This window comes from Oryctolagus cuniculus, chromosome 1 (genome assembly GCF_051225735.1).
Source record: "Oryctolagus cuniculus isolate XC-2025 breed Fujian yellow rabbit chromosome 1, ASM5122573v1, whole genome shotgun sequence".
NCBI classification, from domain to species: Eukaryota; Metazoa; Chordata; class Mammalia; order Lagomorpha; family Leporidae; genus Oryctolagus; species Oryctolagus cuniculus.
In genome coordinates this window covers 15643861-15660994 of record NC_142867.1, presented here as the reverse complement: position 1 = coordinate 15660994, position 17134 = coordinate 15643861, and the positions used below count along the sequence as shown (strand labels likewise).

At 37.4% G+C, this 17134-nt stretch overlaps 1 protein-coding gene across 2 annotated transcripts; it reads right to left on the bottom strand.

Annotated features, from left to right (window-relative positions):
• Window positions 1-14237: 14237 nt before the first annotated feature.
• Window positions 14238-15564, bottom strand: LOC100352229 (olfactory receptor 5M9). Of its 2 annotated transcripts, XM_089303144.1 has the most exons (2): window positions 15537-15564; window positions 14238-15148 (listed from the first exon to the last, which is right to left on the bottom strand). In XM_089303144.1, exons 1-2 carry the CDS (start codon window positions 15562-15564, stop codon window positions 14238-14240), a joined length of 939 nt encoding a protein of 312 aa, XP_089159270.1. The 2 variants fall into 2 exon arrangements, with proteins under 2 accessions (XP_089159270.1, XP_002708993.3); XM_002708947.3 differs by lacking the exon at window positions 15537-15564 and having other exon boundaries at window positions 14238-15170.
• Window positions 15565-17134: the final 1570 nt, after the last annotated feature.

The following is a 17134-nucleotide window of genomic DNA, read 5'->3' as shown; positions in this document are numbered from 1 at the left end:
GATTTTTTTATGTGTAAATAGAAAGATGACACTTCAGAGACTTATTAAAATTAGCTAGTCATGGTTTTCCCATTTCCTGACTAAAACTGATGGAATCATAATTCTCTAATTAACCAAAATTGCTTTGGGTTAAAGGTACAATTATTTAAAAAATGAAATATATCAAAAAGCATTGTTGCATCTAAGAAAAATAAACCTATTACTTCTTCAATTTAATTTCGATCACCATCTGGTGTGTGTGTTTCTCTTCCTCTACACATAACTGGTAGTTCTGTATAGTAGCATTTATCTTACTTATCTGATAGCTCAACCTGTCTGACATAATATTTTACATATAGCAGATATTTAACAAAAATCACACATACTGCATTTTGAAACTCTCCTGATCTCTGCGTCAGCTTCATATAATACAATATTCCAATCTTAAAACCCTTTAACAAGGATGTTTCTAGAGGCCACATTCCAAACTTTATAACATCTGTAAGAATAGCTAACATTTACTGAATGTTCACAGATCCTTTTAGATGCTCTGTTCCCTTGAAGTAGATTGTGTTAATATGCCCCTGTTTTACACAGAAGGAAGAGATTTTAAAAGTCTCCTCATGTCAGACATCTATTAATTAATAGCATTTTGATGCAAATCAAATAAACTGATGCTAGTTTTGTACCATGAAAGCTCACAGTAATCCACCAAGGATGGAAGATTAAAGGGGCATATTTATTCTGTCTTGAAAGACAACTACACTGATTTTTAAATATAAAGAAATGCAAGTATAGAACAAGAGTAGCAGTAGAGCTTTCATGAGCTCAGGGCAGGCTCAACTACAAAGATGGTCACCACTGCTTCTTTGTAGCTCTCCAAGTTTGAGTGATTCTGCTAATCTAAGTTTAGTTGACCAAGGGCTTTCTTTTTTTTCTTTTTTCTTTCTTTTTTTTTTTTTTTTTTTGACAGGCAGAGTGGACAGTGAGAGAGAGAGAGAGACAGAGAGAAACTCTTCCTTTGCCATTGGTTCACCCTCCAATGGCCACTGCGGCCAGCGCACCGCGCTGATCTGATGGCAGGAGCCAGGTACTTATCCTGGTCTCCCATGGGGTGCAGGGCCCAAGTACTCGGGCCATCCTCCACTGCACTCCCTGGCCACAGCAGAGAGCTGGCCTGGAAGAGGGGCAACCAGGACAGAATCCAGCACCCTGATGGGGACTAGAACCCGCTGTGCCGGAGCCGCAAGGCGGAGGATTAGCCTAGTGAGCCGCGGCACCAGTGACCAAGGGCTTTAAAAAAAATAATAAACTAATATATTACATAGATGTGTATCGCATATCAAAACAAGCAAGAAGACAGAATGTGTAATTTACAAATAATAAATGGATTAATTTTTCTTATTAACATTTCAGAAATAACCCATGAAGAAAAAGAATGAAGGTTTAATTCTCAGACAAGCATGAAAGCTTTCGAATAGGCTATAGAGGAAATATGAAAATTATCCAGTAATCTAGTTCCACACAATATAAAATTTGATGAGATTCATAATTTAATGAACAGAAGTGTTAGTCTTCTCTTTTAAAAAAGGAACACAAACTAAAAGAATTGACTGTATTACTCTATACTGCAAAGAATGCAGAACTTGTAGACCTACCTTCATCAGGGAAGATTAGAAAATGGTAATTTCTCCCTACTTATAACAGAGACTTGGACATCAGGACCATGGGGAGCATCTTCCTAATGGACAATTAAGATAATTATGAAAGGTATAATGATTAAAATTCTAGGAACACCTCAAGGGTAAAAGTTAAGGAATGTGTTGAGAAGAACAAATCTCCCTTTAAACTTTTTTATTAAGTTAATTGAAAGGAAGACTGAGAGGGAAGAAAGAGAGAGGGAGAGAAAGACAGAGACAGAGACAGAGACACAGAGAAAGAGACATCTACCTGCCAGTTCACGCTCCAGATGGTCGCAGCAGCCAGGGTTGGCCAGATCAAAGCCAGGAGTCAGGAACTGCATCTGGATCTCCAACATGGGCGGCATGGGCTCAAGTATTTGGACAATCCCCCTCTACCTTCCTAATCCTAGGCACATTAGCAGGGAGCTGGATCAGCAGCTGAGCTGTGGGGACCTGAATCAGCATCCCATTTCGTGGGATGCCAGTGACAGAAGCAGCAGCTTAACAGTGTAAGCTCCAAGAAATAAAACGTATAAATTCTGGAATTTATGATACAATCTATCTCCTATTTTTACTAGGTTCAACCCTTCTTTATCAAGTTGTGCAGAAGAACCAATTCTTAGAATAGATGATTACAAAAACACATTACTTATGTGACTTGTGTTATTTTCAGATGCCAGATACCTCAAAGTACAAATCACTTGGAATAACTGGGAGGAAGAGAATGAGTAGAGGTCATTAGTAGGGGAAAAGATGGACTTCAAACTCAAACAGGTCTGAAATCAAACCTTGTCTCTAACAGATTAACTATGGGACCTTGGGCAAGTAACATATTTCTGAGTCTCAAACTGTTTCTATTCATCTGTAGAAAGCAGAGGCTGTTTTCTTAGAGTGGTTGTCATGATTTCAGGCAGTACAGCAAAAACTCTTGCCCACTGCTTATTGTTCATAAAGAAGAACATGCACACAAAATGACAGTATTTGTGCATCTTCGCATCTAAACAATTTACAAGTATTAACCCACCATCTTCAGAAAATGATAACCAATACTATTCCTATTGTCAAGAATAAAACCATACATATGTAAAATAAATGTGAGGTTAATTTTTAAACAAATGTAGATTCTAGTAGGTCTAAGAACAAACATGCTTACTTGGATTTCTTATTAACCCTAAAACATAAAGCCTGAAGGTGATCTGAAAATTTATAGACATCACTGTGCTCAGGCAAAATTTTTGATGCATACTTCAGTGCCCAAGGACCCAGAATGTTTAGTACTTTCCCACCTCTTATAGAGAAGGACCATGAGGTAAACAAATGGATACCAAAATATTTTGACATAATATGCGATATCTGAAGGAAATGTAGGTTGGAAAAGAAGAAATTGTGTGTGTGCTTGTGTTTGTGTGTGTGTGTGTTGTGACGGATGTATGGTTAGATATCAATGATCATTAAATATAATTAAGTTAATAGATATAGAAATAACTACAAAATGTCATATATTTATAAAAGCATGTGTACATATATTCTGAATATTCTTCAAATAGAGAAAGTGTTTTTAACCTCTGCCAAAAAATGGGAATTATGAGCTATAGGAGACCTCCAAATCAAAGACTGAAACCTAAGAAGCACCTGGATGGGTGACAAATAGTAACTCAGCCAAGGCTACCCAAAGATCCATTGAAATTTGGAAAATAAAACAAGAATATGATTGAACTGCTGACCTTAAAATCATCATTTTTCATGTAATAATAAACCAGCTCTTCAAAATATTAACTAGACAATACATTTCACCTTGGAAGAAACAAGAGCCAAGAAGAATTATCCAAATGCTCCTGCCAACAGACTGAAAACAGAATTATTTCAAATCATTTTCTTAAAATGTATTAATATAAGCAACTAATTTAACATATCAAACATTTAGTTCTAAAAGGCAAGTAATTGTTTTTATTGACCAAAATAATTACTTTTTTTTTGACAGGAAGAGTTAGACAGAGAGAGAGAGAGACAGAGAGAAAGGTCTTCCTTTTGCCGTTGGTTCACCCCACAAGTGGCCGCTATGGCCAGCGCGCTGCACCAATCCAAAGCCAGGAGCCAGGTGCTTCCCCTGGTCTCCCATGCGGGTGCAGGGCCCAAGGACTTGGGCCATCCTCCACTGCACTCCCAGGCCACAGCAGAGAGCTGGACTGGAAAATGAGAAACCAGGACAGAATCCAGTGCTCTGACCGGGACTAGAACCCGGGGTGCTGGTGCCACAGGCAGAGGATTAGTCTAGTGAGCCACGGCACCAGCTAAAATTACTTTTAACTCACTCCAAAATGAATCTTAAATAACTTTAATCTGAAAGTCTTTAGAAATGTTAAACTTTACTAATATTGATATGGTGATATTACAATTGAAACTAAATTTTACAATCCATCAAATACGATACATGTATTTTATATATATTTACATACATTTGTGTACCTGAAAATGAATTTATATGCATCTCTAATTTTCTTTGAAGAAAATGATAATTCAATAATCAACAAAAAGCAATTTTTACATTGTATCAATCTTGCTTTTAATGTGCATCTTTGCAGATAAATGTTAATTACTTAGTTAACATATGTGAATTGCATTTTCTTGGTTATGTATTTTCTGCACCATAACAGAAAATGTTTGATTGAATTATTTATCTATTAATCTGTCTGAAGACATGGATGTTGTATAATTATTGCTATTGCATCATGTTTGTACTTCATAACATGTTGTTATTGTTAAGAACAATTAGACCACAGACACAACTACATACCACTCCCTGTAGTGAAGACACAGGAAACCAAAAAAAGCTAACAACCAAGACAGACTGAATCAGTAATACAGACACTCTCAACAAAGAGAAACACAGGACCAGATGGCATCACTGCTGAATTCTACCAAGCTTTTAAAGAATAACTAATTCCAGTTCTCCTCAATCTATTCAAAAAAATAGAAAGGGAGGGGGCCTACCAAACTCCTTATATGAGGCCAGCATCACATTAATTCCAAAACCAGAAAAAGATACAACAAAGGTAAAGAACTACAGATCAATTTCACTGATGATTATAGATGCAAAAATGCCAAAAATATATCAGTTAGTGCCTACATAAAAAGAGTTAAAAGAAAAATAAATGATCTAACAATGCATCTTAAGGACCTAGATAAACAAGAACAAACAAAACCTAAAATTAATAGGAGGAAAGAAATAATGAAAATTTGAAAATAAAAAAATGAAACAACAAAAGTTACAAATGGTAGTGAAAGGAACTGCCGTTTTACCAAAACAAAACTGAGACAAAATTGGACCATCTAAACAAGAAAAAAAAGAGTGATCACTTTTCAGTTAAAATTTAAACACCTAAGAATAATTGTGTGTTAATTACAGAGTTCAACCAATGGAACTAGAACAAAAAAAATACTAAAATGGATAAAGTATTATATTGTATATAAACCATCAGGACAAGAGCTGATCAAGTCACTGTTCCTCGTAGTGTCCATTTCACTTCAACAAGTTTCCCCTTTGGTGCTTAGTTAGTTGTCACCGATCAGGGAGAACATGTGATATTTTTCCCTTTGGGACTGGCTTAATTCAATCTGCATGATGTTTTCCAAATTCCTCCATCTTGTTGCAAATGACCGGGCTTCGTTGTTTTTGATTGCTGTATAGCATTCTATAGAGTACATGTCCCATAATTTCTTTATCCAGTCTACTGTTGATGGGCATTTAGGTTGATTCCAGGTCTTAGCTATTGTGAATTGAGCTGCAATAAACATTAATGTGCAGACAGCTTTTTTGTTTGCCAATTTCATTTCCTTTGAGGAAAATTCCAAGGAGTGGGATGGCTGGGTTGAATGGTAGGGTTATATTCAGGTTTCTGAGGAATCTCCAGACTGACTTCCATAGTGGCTTAACCAATTTGCATTCCCACCAACAGTGGGTTAGTGTCCCTTTTTCCCCACATCCTCTCCAGCATCTATTGTTGGTAGATTTCTGCATGTGAGCCATTCTAACCGGGTGTTTAAATTTTAACTGAAAAGTGATCCCTGTTAGGAATTTGGAAAACATTATGCTGAGTGAAATAAGCCAATCCCAAAAGGACAAATACCACATGTTCTCCCTGATAGGTGACAACTAACTGAGCACCAAAAAGGAAACCTGTTAAAATGAAATGAACACTAGGAGAAACAGTGACTTGATCAGCCCTCACCCTGACTGTTGATGAGCAGCTTAATATGTTATCCCTCTTAGTATTTTTGTTTGTTTGCTCTACTTAATACTTTTGGTTGAATACTGTAATCAATACACAATTCTTCTTAAGTGCTGAAACTTAACTGAAAAGTGATCACTGTTAAATATAAGAGTGGAAATAAGAGAGGGAAGAGATGTGCAATTCGGGACATGCTCAAGCTGACTTACCTCAAACGGTAGAGTTAGAAGCATACCAGGGGATTCCAATTCAATCCCATCAAGGTGGCATGTACCAATGCCATCTCACTAGTCCCAGGGATCAATTTCTGTTCACAATTGATCGCAATGATAGGACTAAGAACCAAAGGGATCACATAAACAAGAATAGTGTCTGCAAATACTAGCTGATAGAATCAAAAAGGGAAAGAATGATCCAACATGGGAAGTGAGATACACAGCAGACCTATAGAATGGCAGATGTCCTAAACAGCACTCTGGCCTTAGAATCAGCCCTTAAGGCATGCGGATCCGGCTGAAAAGCCCATGAGAGTATTTCAGGCATGGAAAGCCAAGACACTCTGGGGTAAAAAAAAAAAAACCTAAATGAAAGATCTCTGCGAATGAGATCCCAGTGGAAAGAACAGGTCATCAAAGAAGGAGGTACCTTTCTCTGAAGGGAGGAGAGAACTTCCACTTTGACCATGGCCTTGTCTAAAAATGATCAGAGTCAGTGAACTCAGGGGGCTTCCATAGCCTTGGCAGCTCATGGCAAGAGCCTAGGTTGATTACTGAGGCCATAAACAAGAATGTCAATTTGTTAAGTCAACAACAGGATTCACTGTGCACTTACTCCTCATGTAGGATCTTTGTCCTTAGTGTGCTGTACATTGAGATTTAATGCTATAACTAGTACTCAAACAGTATTTTTCACTTTATGTTTCTGTGTGGGAGCAAACTGTTGAAATCTTTACTTAATGTATGCTAAACTGATCTTCTGTATATAAAGAGAATTGAAAATGAATCTTGATGTGAATGGAAGGGGAGAGGGACTGGGAAAGGGGAGGGTTGTGGGTGGGAGGGACGTTATGGGGGGGAAGCCATTGTAATCCATAAGCTGTACTTTGGAAATTTATATTCATTAAATAAAAGTTAAAAAAAAACACATAATTATTTCAATAGATACAGAAAAAACATTTGATAAAATCAACATCCTGTCATAATTAAAAAAAAAAATTAGCAAAGAAGGAACATTCCTCAACATAATCAAGGCAATTTATGATAAACTCCTATGCAGCATCATTTGGATGAGGAAATGTTGGAAGCATTTACATTAAGATACCGAACCAGACAAATATACCCACTTTCACTAGTGTGAAGTACTAGCCAGTCATTAAACAAGAAAAAGAAATCAAAGGGTTGCAAATTGGAAAGAATGAACTCAAATTATTCTTGTTTGCAGATGACATGATCCCATGTATAGGGGAACCAAAAGATCCCACCAAGAAACAATTTAACTCATAAGAGTGTTTGGTAAATTTGAGGTTACAAAATTATACACAAACATCAATAGCCTTTGTATACACAATGTCATCAGTGAGATAGAACTAGTAAGTTCAATACAATTCAGAAAGCTACAAAAAAATTAAATACCTTGGAATAAACTTAACCAAGGATGAGAAAGATCTCTACAATGAAAATTGCAAAACATTAAAGAAAAAATAGAATAAGACACACACAGAAAAGAAAAATAGTCCATGTTCATTGATTAGGGGAATTAATATCATAATGTTTATACTACAAAAGGGAATTTGCAGATTAAAAGTAGTCTCAATCAAAATGCTCATGACATTCTTCTCAGTTCTAGAAAAAGTGATGCCCAAATCATCAACAAGAGACCCCGAATGTCTAATCTGATCTTAAACAATAAAAAAAATGGAGGATATAATATCACAAAAACAGATTTTGATGCATACTGTAGGGCAATTAAAATCAAAACAGCCTAATATTGGCAAAAAATAGAGATGTGGAACATTGGAAAAATAGAAACCTCAGAAATTAATCCACACTGCTACAATCAATATTTGACAAGTGAGCTGAAATAAACTCATGGAGAAAGGACAGTCACTACACCAATGCTGCTGGGAAAACTGAATCTCTGTATGCAAAAGCATGAAACAAACCCCTACCTTACACCTTATACAAAATTTGGCTCAAAATGGATCAAGGATTTAAATCCTGATATCATGCAAATTACTAGAGGAAAACATGAGAGAAATGCTGTAAGATATTAGAACAGCAGCATAGGCAACTTAAACAAAATTTGACAAATGGGATTACATCAAGCTACAAAACTTCTGACCTGCAAAGTAAACCCTCAACAAAGTGAATAAGCAACTGACAGAATGGGAGAGTTTGTAACTCTGCTACTGATAGAGGATTAACATCCAGGATCTATAAACAAGCAAATAATCCAGTTAAGAAATGGGCAAAGGACATGAACAGGCAATTTTCAAAGAATGAAATACAAATGGTCACAAATCCATTAAAAAAATCCCCAGAATCAAGGGACATCAGGGAAACGCATATTAAAACCACAATTGTTGCAGTTGATTTCTCAACAGTGTTGCAGTGGATTCATTTCTGAGAGGAGGAGCGTGGTGGGGGCAAGAGGCCTGGAGTCACCACACAGATCCCGGGAGTCAGGTGAAAGTGGGCTTGAGGCAAGCAGCCCGCAGACTCGTTTATTTCAGTTGGTACAACATGTTATATAGCTAAGACCAGCCAATCCGGTCAAGGGGCGGTCTATGCCCCAACCAATCACAGACTGTTGCCATCCAATCCAAAGCCATCCGATCACAGCCAGGCAGGCTCCATTGCCAGGTGGGAATCAAAGACATACAATCACAGCCTGTTACCAGGCAGGCTCCATTGCCAGGTGGGTTTCAAAGCCATTCCTGAGTAACTGACGCTTGCTTGCCAGTGGCCACCTTGGCATGGCCTTCTCATTCCACCACACACAATGACATTTCATTTTAGTCCAGTTTGAATGTCTATCAGCCAAAAATCAAAAACAATAAATGTTAGTGAGGATGTGGGGGGAAAGGTACCCTAATACACTGTTGATGGAAATGTAAACTAGTAAAACCATATGGAAGACAGTATGGAGATTCCGTAGAAATCTGAAAACAGATCTACCATATGACCCAGCCATCCCACTCCTAGGAATTTAACCAAACAAAATGAAATCAACATATGATAGAGTTATTTGTACCACCTTGCTTATTGCATCTCACTAGATCTTAGCCAAAAGGCCAAGAAGTGATGTATTGCGTCTCAGTTCACAATAGCTAAGGTATGGAATCAACCCTGATGCCCATCAATTGTTGACTGGATAAAGAAAATGTGGTAAGTGTGTATACACTATGGAATAGTATGCATCTGTTAAAAAAATGAAATCCTGTCTTTTACAACAAAATGGGTGCAACTGGAAACCATTATGCTCAAATAAACCTGTTTCAAAAAACAAATATCATATATTTTCTCTGATACATTGCAGGAAACATAGAATACAAAAATTAATAGAAATGAAATGGTCACTTTTGCTTATGATTGTCATTTTTAGCCCTTGTCTGTACTCCTGTGCAGTCAGTTTGTTTATACCAGCACCACCACAAACCCACAAATAATGCATTGCACTACTATGTTATGATGGTTACAACATTCCTAACAAATAACAGGTTCTTAGAACTATTATGATCATATGAGGTCACAGTTATATATGCAATTTATCACAACCAAAGCAGCATTAAATGGCACATGACTGCATCTCTATGTATGTATATATATACATATATACATATACATATATATTTTGTAAAAGTAAATTTACTAAACAAATTAAATTGAATTTTAAAATGTTGACCGTTTCATATATATATATATATATATATATATATGCACACCTTAGCCGATTTTGTGCTTCTCTAACAGAATACTACATACCGGGTAATATATATAAACAACAGAAATTTATTTCTCAGAGTACTAGAGCTTAAAAAGTACAAGATTAAGATTTTTCTGTCTACTGAGGGCTATTCTGCTGTATCCTTAATAGTAGAAGGAACAAAGAGGACAAATAAACCCTTTGTAAGGTGACTTCAATCTGTTGCAGAAAGCAGAGCTGTAATGGCATAACCACCTTCAATAAAGCCCTATATGCCAGCATGGTTGCATTAGGGATTAATCTTATAACACATGTATTGTGGGAGAACAAAAACATTCAAACCATAACTTTCTACTCCTGTATCCCTAAAACCCATGTCCTTCTCACATATCAAATACTCCATGCCAACAAACTAAAAAGTTTTAACTTTTCCAGCATTCCCCTTAAAGTCCAATTTCAAAGTCTTGTGGAATCTCATGAGTTAATCAAAATATCCCTCACCTTAAGGCAAATTATTCTCCAGCTGCGAGCCTACAAAATCAACCAAGTTATGTGCTTCCAAAATGCAACAGTGGGACAGGCATAGATTATTCACTCTCATCTAAAGGAAAGAAATGGAAACGAAAGTGATAATAGGCTCCAAGTCCAACATCCAGTTAGGCAAAAACTAAATCTTATAGCCATATAATAGGCTTTTTTTACTCCAAGTCCTACCAATTCTACATAGGGGCAGAAATTGAACACTGAATGGGTTCTGGTAACCCATCCACAAGGCTTTGTTTGAAGCAGTCCATATTAATCTTAAAGACTGGAGTCAGGTGCCAGTAGCTCTCCCAGGCTAGAATTGCATGTTGCTGATTTTATGGTTCTGGAACCTTTGGGACAGTCTCAATCTCAGGGCTGCACTAGGCAGACCCTCTGTTGTGGCTTTACCCTTGATATTTCTATGCAGCATCCTTTAAAATCTAGGTGGATGTGCTCACATCTCAACACACCACTGCTTAACTACAAAATTAGCACCTTAAGAGCTCTCCTCAAGGTTTATGGCTTTGCCTTCTGGGACAACTGCCAGAGCTGTACCTGGGCTCACTTAAGACACAGTTGGTGTGCTGAGAGTTGCTGCAGTACACTGGGGAAAGCAGCCAGCCAAAATGGTACAGGATAACCAATGCTGAGGGCCCACAGGTGCCCTGGGCTTCTACCTAGAAGTTTGTTCTCAACCTTGGCCTTTCAGACCTGGATAGAAGACACAGCCTCAAGGGTCACTGAAACGCCTCCCATCATTCTCTCATTGCCTTCATGAATATGACCTGGCTTCTTGGCTTGGCTATATCTTGGGCTTTCTCTCTTAAATATTCTTTTTCATTCTTTAAATGACCAGGGTAAAAGTTTTCCAAATCTGTCATTCTTGGTTCTTCTTCAATTCTCAATTACATTTTGAATCATCTTTGAATCATCTCTCTCTTCTTACATCTTCTTGTGTATTTCATGATGCTAGATTATAAACATTTGAAAATAGACACAGTCTTATTCATTATTGTATCTTCGAATATTATATTATTATAAGTATTTTTGTAAGATGCTACAGAGGATGCAGTACAGTATAAAACCTTTCTGTCCTCAATTTACTCAGACACACACACATGGCACATAGACAAAACAAACCCATCCCCAGACTTCATCACACAGCTTACATACACCAAAGATACAAACATACATCTCAGACTCAAGAGAGATTTTAGATTTTTATTGTGATTTGTTGTTTTTGAGACTGTCTAGGTGAGAATTTGTAGAAATTGGAGAGTGATTATTGAATCACAAAAATTTAACAAAATTCAACAGCAGAGACTGTCACAGTAGACACTCTGAATTTTAAGTCTCACTTCAAGAACTTCATAGTTCCAGGCATGGTAGAAACAACTGAACTTTGATAAAATTTATAGGCAGGTAGAAGTAGTCACTGTTAAGCAGGTAGAAGTAGTAAAAGTTATTGTATCTAACACATGTGTTAAACACTGTATATATTACATACATATACAATATTCTAAGTTCACTCTATACACCATAACTATACAAACATATTGTATTGGCAGCTGTGTGTGATTGTGGTAATACGGAATAGGGTTTGTTTTCCAACCTGTGGGTCCACATTCTGACCCTTTCCCACAGTAATGTATCATACAAACTACTGTCTGCTATGCATATTTTCCTAAGTTGATTAATAAATTTCATTAAATTAATCTTAAGCTAAAATTCATCTAACCACTAAAAATGAAATTTGGTACCTATCACCATAAAAGATAATAAAAATTATAAGTAGCAAAACATTAAATACTCAGCCTTTGTGTGCAATGTAAACTTTTCAATTATGGTAGTAAACATTTGCAAAAAATGTCTGTATTAATGTTAATATAAATTCTATTTTAATATGAATTCTTGAAAACTACTTCAGCTTAGTTCATTCCAAGTTATCTTATTATAGATTTCATATTTGGTTGACTCGAGCTCTTTTAATGCTTGATCACTTGTAGGCAATGAAAGCTTGACTTACTTAAGCTGTTAACCTCACAAAGAATTTAATGTTGGAAAAAACTGGAAGTAAGAAACAGCTTCAAGATACATTAACAACCTATGGTTTCATGAGATGATTCCCTGTGGCCAAAGATTATATTTTAAATGATCATTTAATTATAATGAAGAAAAGAAAGTTTTTGCTCTACGATATTTCACACTTTTAACATCAGACAACTTCTGCTAATTCCATAGCAAGCAGTAAAGTGGGAAAACAGACTACTGAAACACAAACATTAATTACTGACAATGTATACTGAGAACAAAACTTGGGGTTATTTTGATTGTATTAAGAAGCTATTTGGGACCAGCACCTCCGAGGCTCACTTGGCTAATCTTCCACCTGCGGCGCGGGCACACTGGGTTCTAGTCCAGGTTGCTCCTCTTCCAGCCCAGCTCTCTGCTGTGGCCCAGGAGGGCAGTGTAGGATGGCCCTAGTGCTTGGGCCCTGCACCCCCATGGGAGAAAAGGAGGAAGCACCTGGCTCCTGGCTTCGGATCGGTGCAGCACGCTGGCTGTAGCAGCCATTTGGGGGGTGACCCAATGGAAGGAAGACCTCTCTCTCTCTCACTGTCTAACTCTGCTTGTAAAAAAAAAAAAAAAAAAAAAAAAAAAAAAAAAAAAAAAAAAGGCTTGGCCGGCGCCGCGGCTCACTAGGCTAATCATCCACCTTGCGGCGCCGGCACACCGGGTTCTAGTCCCGATCGGGGCGCCGGATTCTGTCCCAGTTGCCCCTCTTCCAGGCCAGCTCTCTGCTGTGGCCCGGGAGTGCAGTGGAGGATGTCCCAAGTCCTTGGGCCCTGCACCCCAAGGGAGACCAGGATAAGTACCTGGCTCCTGCCATCGGATCAGTGCGGTGCGCCGGCCGCAGCGCACCGGCCACGGTGGCCATTGGAGGGTGAACCAACGGCAAAGGAAGACCTTTCTCTCTGTCTCTCTCTCTCACTGTCCACTCTGCCTGTCAAAAAAAAAAAAAGCTATTTGGGTTCAGCGCTGTGACTCAGTAGGTTAAACCACTACCTTCAGTGCTGGCATCTGATATGAGCACCAGTTCTAGTTCCAGCTCTTCCTCTTCCAATCTAGCTCTCTGCTATGGTCTAGGAAAGCAGTAGAAGATGACCTACTCACTTGGGCTCCTGCACCCACTTGGAAGAACTGGAAGAAGTTCCTGGCTACTAGCTTTGGATCAGTGCAGTTCCAGCCATTGCAGCCATTTGGGGAGTGAACCAGCAGATGGAAGGCCTTTCTCCCTGTCTCTTTCTCACTGTCTGTAACTCTCTCTCTCAAATAAATAAATAATGTTTTTAAAAAACAGAAGATATTTGACAATTTGTCTCACAATTTTATTGTTAAAATGTGTTTACGTGTTAACATTTCAAACATTTTAGGTAAACAGGGTTCATCAAATTTTAATAATCAAGGGAAAAATATGACTTCTTTTTTCTCCTGAAGTGATATATCTTACATGAAATCCTGCTAAGGAAAAGGCATGCATGGAGAAAACCTTAAGACAGAGTTCACTTCTTACAGAAGTTCAAACTCAGATACATTTGATTAACTTTATTTGTAAGGCCCTCTGATAGCTGAATTCAGCACAATTTTACATGCATTCTGAGGAAACGGTGTTTATTTTGTTTTCCTGTGTGTAACAGAATGATAATAAACCATGCTTAGTACATAGAATACATTTGTGTGGTAAAGTATGTCTGGTTTCAAATGTAACTTTAAGTGTATATAAGAGAGTCCTCAGAAAGTACTTTTTGAAAAAATTTTTTGAAATATTTTTGAGAAAGGATCTTTATGCTAGATGTTTGAAATAAGGACCTCACACCGCTAGCATACCTATTAAAGTTTATTGTCCCAAGTTGGCCTTGGTGATTGCTTTGTGGACTGCTTCTTTCACATCCTTGTTCCTCAGGCTGTAGATCATGGGATTCAGCATGGGGATCACAGTGGTATAGAACACAGCCACCATCTTCCCCTGCTCCACCGACTCCTCTGTGGGCCGCCGGAGATACATGAATATGAGAGTCCCGTAAAACATGGAGACAGCTGTCAGGTGGGATCCGCAGGTGGAGAACGCCTTCCTTCTCCCAGCAGCAGAGTGCATGCGCAGCACAGCTACTACAATGAGGGTGTAGGAGACGAGGACCACTGAGAGGGAATATGTGAAGTTAATCCCAGCTATCACGATCATTGTGTATTCTTTGATGCGCACTCCTCCACAGGCGATCTTGATGAGAGGGGGATCTGCACAATAGAAGTGGTTGATTTCAAAGTTCCCACAGAAATACAAGCCGTATGTCCAGAGTGTGCATATTAGACTCACAGAGAATCCGTAGACGTAAGGCACAGAAATGAGCCGCACACACACTGTCTTGGTCATTTTACTGCCGTAAAGCAAAGGGTTGCAGATGGCCATGTAGCGATCAAAGGCCATCACTGCTAAGATATAGACCTCTACGTGGACAAGGGCAATGAAGAAATAACACTGCACCAAACACCCCACGTAGGAAATGGTTTTTGTTTCTGACAATAAGTTTTCCAGCATTTTGGGGGTAACATTGGAAGAGAACCACACATCCACAAAAGACAAGTGGCTCAGGAAAAAGTACATGGGGCTCTGAAGCTGGGGACTGATACTTATTAAAATGATCATACCAACATTTCCAAACAGAGTGATCATGTAAACTACCAGGAATACCACAAACAAGAGAAGCCGGAGCTCCTGACGACTGGTCAACCCCACAAGAATAAATTCTGCTACATCCGTGAAATTTGGCATTGCCTTAATATAGACAAAGAATATGTTGCCTATGAAGAAATTAAAGAAAAATAATAGTGAATTTCTTTTATTCTTGCAGCTTTTGAGTTACTTTATCCTTATTCTCATAAGATAAATTTTAAAACGTTGAATATTATTCTCAATTGCAAATCTGAGAGTTAAATATGCTACTTTTAAAATAGCATGGACATAATAGACCCTATGGTTATAGTTCTGATCTAGGGCCTGTCTTGCTGTAAATTGCCATAAATGTTGGTGATCTGTTTTCCCGTGTTTAATATTTGAAACTTATTAGGCATGTGAGAATCTGGTTGTGAAACAGAGCTAAAATTAAGGCTTGCTTATGCCAAAAATTCTAACCTCAACTCAGTACACTGTAATTTCTCATTAACATAACTTGATTTGGAGATTTGGAGTAATCTTACTACCATATTGTTTTAACTATAAAACATTTCAGTAAAGCATCAAGGATTCTAAGACACAAAAACTGTCAACGCTTCTACAATTTGGTTTCAGTTTATGTGTGTATTTTTCTTCCTTTACACCTAATCATTTGCTTTTAGGAAATAGAATTTGCTTTGTTGTCTTTAAAACTCCTTAATCTGACATACTTAGTGATAATATTAATGGATCTTCAGAAATAATCACAACTCCATTTTTTTCTAAATGTCCTGAACTCTGGAATAGCTTTCTTCATTGAATACAGTTTTCTAATGCTATTAAAACTCTCCAAGAAAGATTTTTCTGCTGATAACAATCCTAAATTATATTATTTGTAAGAATAATTAGCATTTATTAGATGCTTACTAAACCATTGCAAGTCAAGATTCCTATGAACCAAGTTCGGTCAGCATGCCCCCATTTTACAAATGAGAAAGCTGAAGTACTGATGGATTTAAGATCTCTCTGGGTCAGACATCTATTAATAGGCAGGTTTGGGATGCAAATCAAAATATTTGACTACAGTTTCATATCATCAATAACTTTCTATTTTAATTCATCAATACCTTATTATATAATTATGTTCTATTCCATGTATTATTCAATATGATTGTCTTCCAATACAAAACAAGGTTATCTCTTTAATACTTCATCCTCAATGTACAGAGTAATATGGACTCTCATGACCTCAGAGCAGGCTGAACTAGAGACAGTTAACCACTGATACTCCCTACCCTCCACATTTGGATGATCCCATCAACATAAGATCACGTGACAAATGACTTCTAGGAGAAGCTAAATTTTACACAGATGTGCACCATCTTTTTTAAAGCAATCGAGAAGAAAGGATAAGTAATTCACAAATAAAAACCAAATTCAGCTTTATTAGAATTTCAGGAGATTCTAAGAAAAGCAGTAAAGGTACATATACATTTCTGAATCAGTATTCCTAGACTCAATATCACAAATTCATTCCTGTGTAGTCTTTATAGCCAAATGAAGGTTTTATAAATCTTCATTGAAACAAAATCAAACTTAAAAACATTTGAGCAAACTATGGATATAAATACACAGATTTGCCAGTAATGTAATTCCTACTGATAAATCACACCAATGACAAATAAGTCTATGAATAACATTTCTCTTCAAAATAAGAAATAGAAATTAGATTTGAGTGGAAATCGTAGAAACGATCTTTATGGCAAAGAGTGAAATTTTCAGACCTACCTTCAGCAGATGAGATCAACAAATAGTAAATTCTCCCTATTTATAATAGAGTCTTAAGTGTCAGGAGGTTTGGGAACATCCCTTTGGGACTATTTAGATAATTAGGTCAGGGAAGAATGATAAAAATTCTCAAAACACCTTACAGGTAGGAAAACTTAAGGAGTGCTGATGGGAAAAAATAAATAAAATTAACAGCATCAAAACATAACGTGTCACCACCCTCACATAGATCCTGGCTTCTTTCATTCATAAAGCAGCAACTGCACATCTCAGGAAAATATTATGGATTTGTACTG